Source organism: Ursus arctos, unplaced genomic scaffold (genome assembly GCF_023065955.2).
Source record: "Ursus arctos isolate Adak ecotype North America unplaced genomic scaffold, UrsArc2.0 scaffold_13, whole genome shotgun sequence".
NCBI classification, from domain to species: domain Eukaryota; kingdom Metazoa; phylum Chordata; class Mammalia; order Carnivora; family Ursidae; genus Ursus; species Ursus arctos.
In genome coordinates this window covers 33,277,998-33,293,658 of record NW_026622797.1, presented here as the reverse complement: position 1 = coordinate 33,293,658, position 15,661 = coordinate 33,277,998, and the positions used below count along the sequence as shown (strand labels likewise).

The following is a 15,661-nucleotide window of genomic DNA, read 5'->3' as shown; positions in this document are numbered from 1 at the left end:
TGATGTTTAATTAACCAACTATTAGTAAATTAGCTGTAAAATTTAGCATGGTGGAATTGCACATTGCCCAGTGATATCAGATCTAGTCCAAACTCTTAGCAGATGGAGGCATTCTTTCTCCATCATCCAAGGCAGATGGACCTCTATTCATATATCTATAAGGATATGGACATCCTTCAAAGCTCATTCCACTTTCAACAGTTCTAGATATCAGAAGTTAATTTTTATGCAGGATCAAAAGCATCCTTCCCCCCCCCCCACTTCCTTGTATAGAATCCATTTTTATGTGACAAAGAGAACAAGTTTTCTTTTTATTATACATGATAGACCTTCAGACATCAAAGAAAACGATCATGTTTTTCTTATGTCTTCTATTTTTTAAGGTTAAACATCCCCATTACCTTTCTAAACCTCTTGTTCTGCTTTTAAAGCTATCAGCATCCTGGTCACACCTCTTTGGATGACCTCTAATTTGTCAACTACTCCTTTAAATGGTGGTGTCAAGAGTGTGCTCTGACTAGTTATGACTGCAGTTGGCTCATTGCTTCCTGTAATCTGTATGCTAGGTGTCTTTTTAATACAGAGAGTACATTGTTTGCCAATATATCAGAACATATTGAAAATGTATTTGTAACTTATAAAATATGTATTAGTGGGTGCTGGAATTTATACTATTATCCTAGCATATAGATTCTGGTGAAAAGTAATGACATATAGTTGCTTTATGTGTGTAAATGTCTAAATGACTTAAATATTGATTTTTCCTTCCAACTGCAGATCAAACTTCCCAAATGCTAAAGGGCCTTATTTTAAAATAAATGTACTTAGAGTTTGCCAGTCAGCAGTACAATAAGTTTCTGCAGTAGCCTCAAATCACCAAAAAACTCAAACAGACATATTTCCTTTGGTCTGTTTTTAGGACTGACAGAGAGAAGAACAGAGAAACCAATAAAGGCCTATTCTAATAACAACTGCAAGTTATCTCATGGGGGTAGTACAAATTTGTCCTGGTTTTTTATGCCTTCTCCCTCTATAATACATTGAAATGATATATGGTGTTGAATTTGATTAAAAGTCAGAGGATATTTATGCAATATCCACTATCTGTAAGATGCTTATGCAAAGTACCATAGGGAAACATTAAAACATGAATAAGGTCTGAATCCTGCCAACACTGTGATCTCTTCCAGAAACCCTAAGATTGCAAAGTGCATTTCGAATCATGAAATAAATATCATTACGATTAGGTTTTTTAGTGTGAAGTGTGTATGTACTTTAATTTTGAAATTTGTCCTGATTAAAACTGTATGATTTACAACATTTATTGAATATATACTATGTGCTAGGTATCAAGTGAGGACTTTTATGTGTATTTTCTCATTTCACCCTCAGGAAAAACTTCTGAGGTAGGTGTAATTCAGCTCGTTTTAGGGAAAATTAACAGAGACTCTGAAAGCTTAAATTACTTTCCCAAGGGCCATACAACATTTAAAGGCAGAACCAGAATCCAAAGCCAGGTCTGAAGAATCTCGGGGAATGAGCTTGACCTTTTGTGTGATTTATATCTGATTTCCATGTTAATAGACATGTCAGATAACTAACACAAATCTTTATCTGTTCATTCTGGAAGAAGACACTTGAATATATTTTATTAGCCTGTTGATTCTCCTCTGGGGTGTGACTTAGTTTCCATTGCATCTTTGGGAATCTTTTCTTCTAAAATTCATAACCAGCTTCTACTGCTGTAATAAAGAATCACCTGCAGACTTTATGAATAAGGGAATGAAAAGGAAGAGTGGTAGATCAATTTTGAATCAAATCCAGAACTAGTACTCTGGCATCTGCCTTTGGAGGAAATAAGTTGACTGTTATTTCAAAATAAACCTCTGTTTAAATAATGTAACCCAAATTAATTGAGCTCATTTAAGTATACAGCCCTTCCAGCCGTATTTAGTGTTGTTTAAGCTATAAACATTGAGAATTGCCTATGGGAAAGATAGAAATTCTGTTTCTTACAGAATTCTGTTTATTTGTTCCTGCTTTTTCAATAAGAGGGGAAAGGCTATACAATAACCAATATACTGTCCAAAGTAAAGAATAGCCTATAGGATAAAATACTTAAGCAGGAAGAGAAAGGTTAGCTAAAATTTGTATTCAAATAGAAAATAGCATGATTGATATCTCCTTTTTACAATGTTCTCATAAGTTTTTTCACCAGAATTTATGCATGTATAAATGTAAATATATATATACATAAATATATATATATTCATTCATATATATATATTCATTTATCTTTTTGTGAAAATAATAAGCCTGTTTCTCTTTAATTTAGTGGAACTTGGATTAAAATGTATGTTGTTATTTTAACCAACATTCATGTTGTATATCATGAGCATGTAGTTTTCTGTTTTCTTGGCAAAGAACTCAAAAAAAAATTAAGCCCCTAGTCAATAAGAAAGTTAAATATATATAAAACCGTAGTTTATGGCTTATTTGATTAGATCAGTGTTTAATTGTGTATTGCATGTATTTTTTTTTGTACTGAATATTTACACATAAATTAATCCAACCCATAGCCAGAGTACTAATGGAACATTCCATCTAAACGCGAGTAAACAGAAGAGAAGCAGCTGTTGCAAAGATCCTGTTTTTGAGTCTGGGCCTGATAACAAAAAAACAGTTTGGAGAATTTGGCTGCTACCATTTACTTACATCTGTTGAGATGGTATTATTTCAACTCAATACTTATCAGTGCATGTCACAAAGTAACAAGTAGTTCCCCCAGTCGGAAAACATAGAGGAAGCACTAAATCTTAATTTATGTAAGGGGTACTGTAATTCATCATCTTCTATATGATGGTTAGCAAATCTGTTTCTGGGGTGTTTATATTAAGTGTCCCCAAATGGATCTAAGTGTTTGTAGAAAATATGTGAAGTGGGGGGGATAATCTGTTTGTTGTATTTTAAAATTTGATCTGTTTAGTTTTGGGTCTCCTGTTATATAAGGACTGCTAATTGTCTGACTTTCAGTTACAGCCAGAAGCATTCTTACCTGATCAAACCCTTATAATTCCATTTGCTTTGCATCATAACTGAGTATAGAGAAAGTAGAATCAGGCCTCACTTTATTACATGGGAGACAGAAAGTTTATGCTAAATATAAGTTGGCGTTATTTTATTTAATAAAAATTCATATAAGAAGCTCATAACTGGTTTCTCCATTAAGCAGTTAGGGGACTAGGCTCCAGGGACACTGGTCGGTTGGTGTCACACTGAGAGAGTATCTCTGATGGGCTGCCTGTCATAAAACTCTGTCCTTGGCACTGTCACATTCATAATTTTCATCCCTACTTTGGACACTTATGAAATTTAGCTGGATACAAAATACAAAGGAATGCAAAATTATCAAGTTGGATGTGGCCACATCTGAAAGGGAAAAAAACAATCAGAAGTAAGAGGATGGAGCTAGTAGGGGCAGGGAAGAGGAGGAGAAAAGGGGGGAGGAGGAGAGAGGAAGGAAAAAAAGGAGGGGTTGGATAAAAGGAAGAAAGAGGGCAGAAAAAATCCAGGCAGAGAGGAAGAAAAGAAGGAAGGGAGGAATGGAGGTAGACAGGCAGGAAAATCCTCAAGATTTTCCTCTTTGTATCTCCTCGACTACATAACGTGGTCTCTTGCTTTAGGAGCCAATGTTTCCAGGATGTGTTGTTTCTGTTTGACACTCACAATTCCTACTCCTTTTTCTGTGCACTAAAGTGATGTCACTTTAAGACAGCCTGTGTAAATTCTGCCTGTTCTCTAATTCAACATCCTCTTATACCCATTCTATTCTAATTATCTAAATTGAAGAAGAGAAATATGCTCTTATCTCAATATTATAGATGTACAGAAAAGCATAGCAAAGCATGAAGTTCTGTTTCGATGTTAAAGGAGAACTCCATGTGTGGCGCCTGGGTGGCTCAGTAGTTAAGCGTCTGCCTTCGGCTCAGGGCGTGATCCCAGAGTCCTGGGATTGAGCCCTGCATGGGCTCCCTGCTCTTCTGGGACCCGCCTTCTTCCTCTCCCACTCCCCCTGCTTGTGTTCCCTCTCTCGCTGGCTGTCTCTCTGTCAAATAAATAAATAAAATCTTTAAAAAAAAAAAAAATAGGAGAACTCCATGAATAGATGTGTCAGTTAACACTTTGGTGGGAGAGATACGTTTTCAGAGTTTAAGGCTATTGAGCTTCAAAATCTAGAAAGATGAGCCATTTGCCATGTTTGTGATGCTAACTTGAAATTAGCATCTGTGTTTCATGTATCCTGCTCCATATTACAAAGTCTTTTCCTCATTTGATTTTTGTATATCCCTCCTGAAATATTTGCTCTGGTAAGCAAAAGTAAATATTAGATTTTACACCCCATTTAATGGAACAAGAGAGGTGATGTTCTGATATCAGACAACCAAATAATCCAGTCTTATTTTACGAAAGAATTTCCCCCCAAGGATATTGTCCCCATAGATCACCACCCTTCAACCTTCAATTCATATTTCTTGAGATTGGGGGTTGGGGAGGCTACAACACAGATAGCCTGATACTAAATACTGATGTAAAGCTTAGTTTTATGAATTACCTTTAGCCTTTTCCACTCATGAGGGAGAGCTTTCCTGCCTCATTAAATCTTGAATGCGATGTGTGCTGCACGCACACTACATTATTCTGTGTGACATTAGGTTATATATTGCATAGTAACTGTAATGTTACTTGCAAACAAGCTGTTTCTTTCCCCTGAAGGTAGAATTAAAACAGGTACTCGTGGGAAACAGCTACTTGTATGGCTCTTTTCTTAATGGGGTGAATTTAAGGATCAGGAGAGTGAAGGGCTTAGAACTGAACCATTGCTGGGGATGAATGGATGCCACTCCTTTTCCTCGCAGTGCCTCTCAATTTGATATCTGACTCTTCCTGAAGAGAATTTTGCTTACTAGATATGAAGAAAGGTCAAAAACCAAAAACCAACAAACGACAATAACACTAGGTCTTTGGAGACCCTTACGAAATGAACTCTTCTCATTAAATTCACTTTCTCTTTGTATTGAAAGGGAATACAACTTTCATCTCTGGTAAATATAGTCTAATCTATCCAGTAAATGTAAGAATTGCCTCAATGGGAACTGGAATGACACTTACTTCTATCTGTGGAAAACTGCATTTCTCTGGCCAGTAGAATAGTGACAGTTTTGTTCCTCAGAAGCAGGGGAAAATGAAATGTTCCATTGGCAGTACAGGAAGTGCTCCAGTGTTGTCCCCAAAATGGACGAATTTGAAAGTCTCAAAGGCAAAATTAATGAATTGAGTCTACAAAGTCCAGAATTCTGGAAAACTAAAGTTATACACAGTACACGTAACTTAGCAAGGTCGTGGGATGTATTAGAAGGCATTCTCCAGCGTGAATGACAAGACAGTTTATGCAGAGCTCTCCCTGTCCCAGAGTCCTTTAGCTCTCTTATTTGTTGTGGTTGTCACTGAGTCTTTGGGAATATCACTGAAAAACCGTTTTTGCCTCCTCAGTCTTCTGACCAGCGGGACACTAGCCAAGCAGAGAAAAAAAAGAAGCATTTGAATAGAGAGCTGTAGGAGTGAGAATTTCAGCAGGAAAATGAGTTGAAGCAAATCAAAGTAGCAGAATGGGTAGATACAAACAAAGGCTAGGTCAGAAGTTCCAAAACTTCTTCAATTTGTGGTACTCTTACGGTCTCTGTATTTTTTTTTTCCACAGTGTCTCCTAGACCAATTGAAATATGCCATAGTAGTGAGGGCCAAACAACTTAATAAATATTTGCATTTTAACAACTGAGCAACCAATTAAAAAGATCATGCATGTAAGTTTGGGCAATATAATAATTTCTTATTTTCATAAATAACCCCAGTGACTTACTAAAGGGGATTTGTGTGCCTGCTGGGTAATACACAACTTCTCAAACCTAGAAGGAGATTGGAAACTGCTACCTTTAATTCCTGTCTCACATTGATTTTTGTGCATTATGTGGTTTTTATCATAGCATCCACTGAAGACTTCCCTTAACAAAGATACGGCATGGCTGAAAGTGCAAAAACACAGCTCGATGTTTTGAGAATATCCCTGAAAGGAATATAAAGTTTTCTCCTGTTAAAACTGTGAAGTACCTCAAGCTAGTCGCTTGTGTGGTGTCCGACAGATACACAGTATTGCTTGTGTGTCCTTTAAACCTTGACCGTATCCCACAGTGTCTTTGTGAGTTTACTGCAGTGCCCTGGGGCACCTCAGCACACAGTTTGTGACTAGGGGGCTAGATAGATCCTAGAGAGGACTGAAACTGCCTAGAAACTTGAGTGATATTATAGATCCCAGGACCACTAGAGGTCCTTCATTAGGGAGGTAACAACACAAGTAATAGTTGGTAAAATTTCCTCCCCAAAATGACTGAGGTCAGAGAATTGAATTCAAATGCTTGGTGAGGACCTAGTAAGTGTGATGTGGTAGTGAAAACAGAAAGTTAGATAAGAAGCATTTCAATAGAATAAGAATGAGACTAATTTGATATAAATAACACAGTGAAAACAATATTATGTTACACCTATGGTTTCTAATTTGAAATAGAGAAATAAAACCATTGGCCTGACCCAATCATGGAAGTTGGGAATATAATCAAGTTTGTTTTCTGGGAAGATCCAGATAATAAGATTAACTGGGTATGTTGAGTGTTTGAGACATTATTAAACAATCACTCAGTACAGGGCTGTTACAGGCTAAACTGTATCCCGACCCCCAAATTCATATGTTGAAGTCTTAACCTCCAGAATCATAGGATGTGACTATTTGGAAAAGGATTTTTAAAGAGGTACTTAAATTGAAATGAGGTAATTAGGGTCGGTGCAACTCGATATGACTGGTGTCCTTATAAAAAGAAGGAATTGGAACACAGCTGAACACAAAAAGAAGACCATGTGAGGACGCAAGGTAAAGATGGCCATGTACAAGCCAAGAGGAGAGGCTGCAGAAGAAACCAATTCTGCCGATACCTTGCACTCAGATTTCTGTTGTTTAAGCTACCCAGTCTGTGTTATTTTGTTATGGGGGCCTGAGCAAACTAATATAGGGACACAGCACAGGGTAGAAGATACCAATTGAGGAATGAGATATAAACGTAATTAAATCCACCGGAGAGAAATAGAGATTCAATAAGAAAGGGTAACCAAAAGGGAGTAAGAGTCTTGGAGACATCCATACACTGAGTATAGAATAAGAAAGAAAAATGTATCTACAAATGAGACGGTGGTGTGACCAAGGCAGAGGAAGGAGTATCATGGAAGTTTGGGGCAATAGAAGACAAAGGAGTCAAGAATTTTAAGAATGACTACATGCTACATACAGATTAAGAATAAAACTGAATCAAAGGTCCATGAGTGGTTGCTGGGTAGAGTTGATAAATGACCTTTCAAGAAACTCTGTTAATGGAGTACTAAGGGTGAAAGACAGGATGTGGTAGGTAAATAAGAAAGGTTGGATGAGTAAGAATAAAGCAAATGAGTGTAATATTGTATTAACAGTGAAACTAATCAATAACCATAGATAATAGCTAGAGGAGACAATAAGATTGGTTGATGATTGGCAATCCTGTGCACGTTGGATTTGATGGAGAGACAGAAGATTGGGCTAATGAAGGGATTATAGGAGAGTGGGAAAGCAAGGACGTGGAAGAGCCAAGTGAAGGTGACATTTGGAATATGGAGTGGGGGATAGACAGAGAAGAGGCAGAGACTTCTTCATCCAAAGCTATAGGAAAGGACAGTTTATACTCTGAATATTCTCACAGGTTTTTCCCAAAAATCTCAATATCCCTCAGAAAAGAAGATGATGTCTTAGAGTCGACTCATTACAAAGACTTTCATATAATGGATGTACTTGTTGGGAAAGAAAACTTCTAACCTGTGGGATGGCATCTTAAGAAATCCTTTTTGAAAATTACTTAAATAAGTACTTGACTCAGCTGCAATATAGAAATGGCCATACACCTGTGTGGCACAGTCAGTTAAGCATCTGCCTTCAGCTCAGGACTTAATCCTAGGGTCCTGGGATTGAGTCCTTCATCGGCTCCCTGCTCAGTGGGGAGTCTGCTTCTCCCTCTCCCTCTAATCCTCCCCCCTGCTTGTGCGTGCTCTCTCTCTCTCTCTTTCTCTCTTTTGCAAATAAATAAATATCTTTTAAAAAAGAAATGGCCACAAATATATAGCTTTAGAGTGAATGAAAAAGACGATGATTCTAATACTATGGAAATGGGTGTTTGTGGCTTGGAGGAAAAAAAACAAAACTGATAACATCATCATATACCTTTTTAAAACGGTCTCTTTCCACATAACTTAGGTAGAAGTAAAATGGATTCACTCATGAAAATTTTTAGATGATTCAAAAACTGGTTCTAACGATACCAAAGTATAGGTATCAAAGATGCGTGGAAGAGTTGGGGAAAATTTGCTTTATGAAATGTGAGTGAAAAGTCAAGTTTCCATTTTTATTACTATTATTATCATAAGCCCTCAGAAGAACAGATTGAACTAATTCTACTTCTTAGTTCATGTTTTATGTTATGATTGACCTGCAGAAGGACGCTTTCTTTTTCTATATTTCTTTTTCCTATTTCCATCCTCATTCCTCTCTCATATTATTTTATATGTTATTTGACTTTATAATTATTATGAGTAGGTGTGGAAACAACATAAACAAATGAGTAACAAATCAAACATTTTTCTATTTCATCTAAAATCTTAAAAGTTCAGATATTCTGGGGCACCTGGTTATCTCGGTTGAGCATCCGACTCTTGATTTTGGCTCAGGTCATGATCTCAGGGTCATGGGATCGAGGCTTCAGTCTGCCATGCTCAGTGCAGAGTCTGCCTGAGATTCTCTCTCTTCCTCTCCCTCTGTCCCTCCCCTGTGCACATGCACGCATGCTCTTGTGGTCTGTCTCTCTCTCAATAAATAAATCTTAAAAAAAGAAAAAGCGTGGATATTCAAATTATACTCGCTTTGACTCTTATGACCAAAATAGGCATTACCTTTCATTCTGAGTTCCTCACATTTATGTAATTTTTAAATTAAGAAATTATGAATTAGAATTGATTTTTTTTCCTTTTTTTTAGGGAAACATAGTAAGAAATAAATAAATAAATAAATAAATAAATAAATAAAGTCCAACTTTTAAATGATCAAAATATATTTGGAAGCTTAAAAGTTTTGCAACATTAGAGATCTAATATAGAGATCTATATCCTGGTGTTCTTCCCAATCTCCATCCCTAGGTCCTACTAAATATTTTTATAAATGTAGAAAATTCTAAATACTTCAGTCTTTGAAATATATAAAGCATTCTTTCCTGCTGCCTGTCTAGACTCTTCTTATTGAGAAAATGGTCTGGCTGATTTTGAACAAGTATGCAAGGTAATATTTAGGATGCTTATCTTAATAGAACCAAAACCCTTTTACAGAGATTCACCTTTCATTACTCATACTAATGCCAAGTGCTATAGTCCAGGCAGATATTTATTATTTTATATATGAAAAGACATGAGAGGAGGGCTATTTTTCAGTGGAACAGGGGAATAAAAGTTTTCTGAATCCTAGTTCCTCACAGAGCTCCATGTAATGAGCTCTTAGAAGGCACTGCAGAGCTGCAATTTGAAAACCCTGTTTAATCAGCCATGGCCAGCTATGTGCCATTCCCCATGGAACAACTCTGAGAGGAATCCTGGTTCCTCCTCCTCCACGCAGTGCTTCGCGGGGAATTGCTTTGTGGTCAGGGTCTGCAGGAAGAGGCCACAGAGAGGCAAGGCTGCAAAGCTGGGGCTCTGTTTGTCAGCATGGAGGAAACAGCAGAATACAGATCATCATCTTTGTTTTATGAATGTCTTTATTTACAGTGCCGGAGCGGAATTTTTAAAAAAGGACTGCAGTATTTGCATTGAATCTGTCACTCAGGCTCCAGTGTTGATTCCTGTCCTATAAATGATCTTGCTTTCCCATTTTTTTTCCTTTCTACAAGGTTACTGTCAATGTCAGAAGATGTAAACCTCAAGCATCCATTATACGGGGCTTGGTGTGCATATTGGAAGAAAAGAAGTTTATTTAATGAAAAGGGATAATAACATTCATTCCAACTAAGCATATTTGATTGCACAGGGAAAAGTATGCAATCTTTGGGAGTTTTGATTGAATTGTATCATAATATAACATGTGCTGCCATTCTTTTATTTTGTTCTGATCCACAACATTTCCCAGTTTAGCTTATAGTCTATGTAAAGTCACTGTCAAATGGAGTGATGTCTTTGTTGAAAGTGTTCTGACCAACAGAAAGTGAGTGGCCCTCAGGGATGGGTAGAAATCTCCCAATTTTGACAAAGATCCTTCTCTGCTTGGGAATTGTAAAGCTCAAGCTATAGACGAGGAAAATGACAGGAGGGGTTGTGTTTGGTTTCACGGAACTTAACCTATTTCAGCAAGCCTGCAATACTGGGGAAAATAATACATGAATTTATATTTATGTCAGGCTTGCCGCTGATGGGTGAAGTTCGTATAAAGGTTACTGCTAAAGAAATGTCTATCATTCTCACTGTACACTCTTGCGATTTCTGTTTCTTCCAAATCCTACCCTCTAGAACAATAAAATGATTTTAAAATAATAAGTAAAATATGATTTAATAGCCCATCTCCTGTCTTCTAATGATTGCATATCTCCTCTCTTGTAGCTTACAGCAGCTGGAGGACAACTGACATTTACCATATCATATAATTTCGAAGAAGAAGAAGAAGATACAGAACGTGTATTCCAGATTATGGTTATCTTAGAGGTAGAGTACGGAGGACATCATTTATGTTCAACTGTTTCACATTCTTAACTTATTCCTTACCTGATTGGCTTGACATTAATTTACATATGACTTAGGAATTATTATATCTTGGGAAAATTTTTATGCCCGTCTTATGTTTCACCCTGAGATATATCTAAAAGACAGAGTGTATTCACTAGGTTCCAATGATAAAGGAGACCTTTAGACCAGACTTGGACTTTAAAACAAAAACATACTGATCATATTCCCAAGAATATAAGTATGATGAAAGTGTTTAGGCAAATGCTGATTTACATAGTTTTTTTTTCCATCTCTCCTTGCTTCCAAGTAGATTTTATGGTCTAATTCTTTGCTTATATTAGGCAGAGGCAAGTGAAAAAGGGAACTTGTTTATTTAGGTGTAGTTAATCTTGACTTCAAAAACTCTCAATTTAGATAAGAAAGATATAGGAGAAACTGCTTTCAGGATTTGAGGGGCCATGGACAATTCCAAAATGCTGGAGGCCTAAAGATATCTTAGAGACCCCCTCCCCTCTTCTCATACTCTTCCTCCAACACTCACACAGCCTCAAAGGCACACACTTGCATGCACATTTGTGATTCCAAATGGGTTGATACTGATTTAGCACCGTGCTTTGTTGTTCTTTTCCTTGAACCTTTCATGCATGTGAATCAATGACAAAATTCTTCTCCTAACATACAGATTTCCAGTATTAGGTGAAGTGATCTGGACGATATGTATTATTACGTATATATGTATGCGTGTGTGTGTCTATGAAACTAGAAGTATGTCTTGGAATTCCTTTGGGATAAAAGGGGTTCTCTAAACAAAATGTTGTGAAGCTCTATATTGCTAGTATAAATGAGCTCGGAGAAGAAGGATAACCTAAATGTCATAGGTCAGTCAGTACATTCCCTAGAAGGATGCATTCTCTTATTGGGAACACTAGACTGCAGAGCTTTCTGGTTTGTTTTCCCATGGAGAAAGATTCTTTCAAACAAAACTTAATACACTACACTGTGCTGAGTTTTCTTCCCTATTTTTCTATACAACCCACATTCACCACGAAATAATATATATGAAATATGCAGCTATTGGGCACTTGGGTAAAACCAAGGTATTTGTAATCACATGCATGTATGAGTTGTCAAGAATCTATTATTTTAGTCAATGGTGGAAGCAAGGTCATGCATAACAAAGCTTATACTTTGTAATGCACCTGGTTAAGGCTAATAGCTAATTTGCCTTCTCTTACTTTCATATATACACTGAATGAAAGGAAAGCCATCCTGGAATTAAAAAATCTACTGAGGATAATTCACCAAGTGGCAAATCCAAATATGCATACTCTTTACCCTTTTATACCTTCTTTCCACAGTTTTAGCCCTTTGTACTTTCTTTTTTCCTTTAGGGAAATGACTTGAGAATTAGCACGGCCCAAGATGAGGTGTATCTGCAGCCGTATGAAGAACATATTCACGTGCTGTCGCTTAAAGAAGAATTGTTTACCATACATGGCACGAATTTCCCTGTCAGTAGAAGAGAGTTGATGACAGTGCTCGCGAATTTGAAGAGAGTCCTCATACAGATCACACACAGCCTTGGGATGAATGCCATCTTCAGGTAAACTCAAGAACTGCACCCCCCGGTGTTCGCACGCTTCCTTTCGTGCAAACGTGCAGGCGGCAGAAGAGTGATTTGAAGATCTGTAGGTTTCCTTCAGATAGTAGATAAGGATGGAGCACTAGTTTTCTGAAAAGCGTTTCTATTAAAACTTTAAAATCTAAATACCCGGAAGGCATGTGTCTTAGCCCCTTTCTAGTATTGATGACTCCTTCACAGTTTGGCCAGAGCGTGTGATAAAAAATGACCCTTAATCTGAGGAATTCTATAGTGGAAAATAAAATCTCCATTATGATGACTCAGAGAGTGGGAAACTAAAGAGGTGTGATTCCAGCGTTGTCATCTTGAGAAGGTAGTGTGCCAAGTATTTTCTTCTATTAATTAATAAACGTGTATCTAACTTAATAGTATATAGTTTGTAATAAGAAATCTAAGCACTTCCTCTAAATAACCACAAGTCTCTTTATAAAAGACTAGAATGGCTGTGTGATGTAAAGCAAAGTATGAGCTTTGGAGCCAACCTAACTAGGAATTCAGTGAGCTCAATTGCTTATTTTATGTGTGAGTTTGGGCACGTGATTGGTCCTTGTGGAAACTTGGTTTCTTCAAGTGTAAAGTGAAGATTATAGTGTCTAACTTTCAGGGTCGTTGTGAAAATTGTATGTGATAATTATGGAAAGTGCTCATTAACTAGAATTGGTTGTTTTCCTTTTTTTTCTTTAAAGAGGGAACTTTTGACTGGAACTGAACATGCTCATATCCGACTGACTGTAGGCTGCTGCTGTGCTTTTCATTTTAAAAACAATGATGTATTTGTCCAAGGAAATGTAAACTTCAACTGTCTGAATGAGCTTTTTTTCCCCTTCTGCTTTTCTGCTCTAGTGATATGCACAAGACAGCATGGCAGCTTCCCCCTCTAACCGAGATTAAGTTAGATGATGAATCATGACCCCAAACTGACAACATGACATAATCAGAATCAAAAGCAATGTTTCCAATACCGGTTTATCTAACAGGAGGGTTTTGTTTTTGGTTTTGGTTTTTTTAATGCTGATGCTCCCCCACCTCCATCGTTTGCTCATGCTGCCTAGTTTGTCTTTCACTTATCCCATTTCAACTAAGTGTAATCATCATTACCATCTCCCAAAGGAGGGGACTGCAGATTCATAAACAGAACTATTGTCAAACAGTGTACCTCTTTTGCATAGGCAATTCTGCTGGAAGCTGGGTTAAAATGCCATGAAGATGTGAAGCAGCACTTAGGAATTAATTATGTTTTCTCCCATTTAGTAAATAGAGATTGTCGTGATGTTTAAGCAGTACAGAGAGATGAGTCCTCTGGCTTTCTATGTGAATGACAACGAAATTGACAAAAAGTGGCTAGGGGGCTTATTTATTTTTGTCAGCCTTGCTTCTTAGAATAGTTAATCCAAAGGCATTTCCTCCTGATTTATGTCAGATAATTTCAGTGTTACCTATCAAAATCATCAGTTTCATTTGAAGCGTTCCGAAGTGTTCCCCTATATGAGTGACATGTTAGAGCTAATCCAAGGAGGGGGCTGCTTTCTGCATCCTACGTTACCTAAAGCACTGTTGTTCTAGAAGGAAAAGCCAATGTCAGATTTGAAACTCCTACCCGTTTCAGGTAAGCAGAAAGTCAGCATAAATCCCGACTCCATGAACTTGTAATATTTTATTTATCTCTGATCTATAAGTGGATTGAATCATATTTGTAAAACATCACTTGAATTGATTTCAACTTGTCTTGCACAGTAGGCTCTGACCTGGCATCCCGTTTGTGTGTAAGCACCAGTAAATTGAAGCTATCTCCACAAACAGTGGTGTTTTAGTTGTATTTAAGGAAGATGTACTTCCGGGGTAGTTCTCAGCACGTGGACTTGGCTTCTTCCAGCTGTGTGGTTAGATGCAGATGAATAGCTGAAGAACTAGCCTGCAGGTCAGGATTTTGACTTCTGTTTTCAATTCAGCTATTTAATAGTTGTAAACATAAGTGTAGCTTTGACCTCTTTGAATTTCAATCACCTCGACTGTGAAATACAGAGGAGGACAATTGCCTTGCCAACTTCAAAAGGTCAGCATGAGAATAGAATTAGAGGGCTGCAAAAGCATTTTGCTAATGGCAAATAGGCACACAAATCTGGAAACATTTCTAGCCGACCTTAGTCACTGCAAGCAATAACATTTTCTCCAAGTAACATGAAGACTTTGGAGACCTGGAGGATAAAGCACATAGTGATAGTTCAAAATGGGGACAATTTTTGCTGTCATTCTTTTCCAGAATGCTGAGAGGCTTATACAATAAAATTAATTGATTTCTTTCTCATTGCCCTCATTGGTAAGATGAAGGAAAAAAAACAGAAAAATTTTATCTTTCTTTTAGAAATAGAAATCAGCTTAACCAAATCATACATCTTTCTCCTCTAAATTCTCTAAACGCTAGCTTTAGTAGCACCCTTGATATTTAACTCAAGGAGACTGCTCAGCTTTTCTTAAATATCTATTAGGTATAAACTCTGCATTTTTTTTCTTTTACCTTATGGCAGATGTTAGTTTAATTCATCAAATTTCTAATCCCCTCCTTTTTAATTTTATTTTATTATTCATTTACTTTTAAAATCTTCACTGAAGTATAGTTGACATCTATTATCATCAGTTTCCAGTGTATGACAGTGATTTGACAATTATATACATTACAAAATGCTCACCTTGGTGAGTGTAGTTACCATCTCTCACCATACAAAGTTATTACAATAATATTGACTATATTCCTGATGCTGTACTTTTCATCCCCATGACTTATTTATTTTATAACTGGAATTTTGTACCTCTTAATTCCCTTTACTTATTTTGCCTATCCCTACTTCCCTCCACTCTGGCTACCACCTATTTTTTTCTCTGTATTTATGAGCTGGTTTCCATCTTTGTTGTTGTTGTTTGCTTGTTCATTTGTCCCTTTGCTTTGTATTGCAGATTCCACATATAAGTGAAATTATAAGGTATTTATCTTTCTCTGTCTGACTTATTTCTCTTAGCATAATGCCCTCTAGTGTTTTCCATGCTGTAACAAATGGCAGATCTCATTCTTTGTTATGGCTGACTAATATTCCATTGTTTATCTACCACATCTTCTTTATCCATTCATCTCTTTTTAGA

The 15,661-nt window shown here is 37.0% G+C and overlaps 1 protein-coding gene across 2 annotated transcripts in view; it reads left to right on the top strand.

Moving 5' to 3' along the window:
• LAMA2 (laminin subunit alpha 2) overlaps window positions 1-15,661 on the top strand; it is a 603,226-nt gene that overhangs the window by 324,198 nt on the left and 263,367 nt on the right. For both annotated transcript variants that reach the window (XM_057311058.1, XM_057311057.1), the window contains exons 13-14: window positions 10,762-10,863; window positions 12,276-12,487. In XM_057311058.1, coding sequence (XP_057167041.1) covers window positions 10,762-10,863; window positions 12,276-12,487 — 314 coding nt within the window. The remainder of the gene's footprint in view (window positions 1-10,761; window positions 10,864-12,275; window positions 12,488-15,661) is intronic.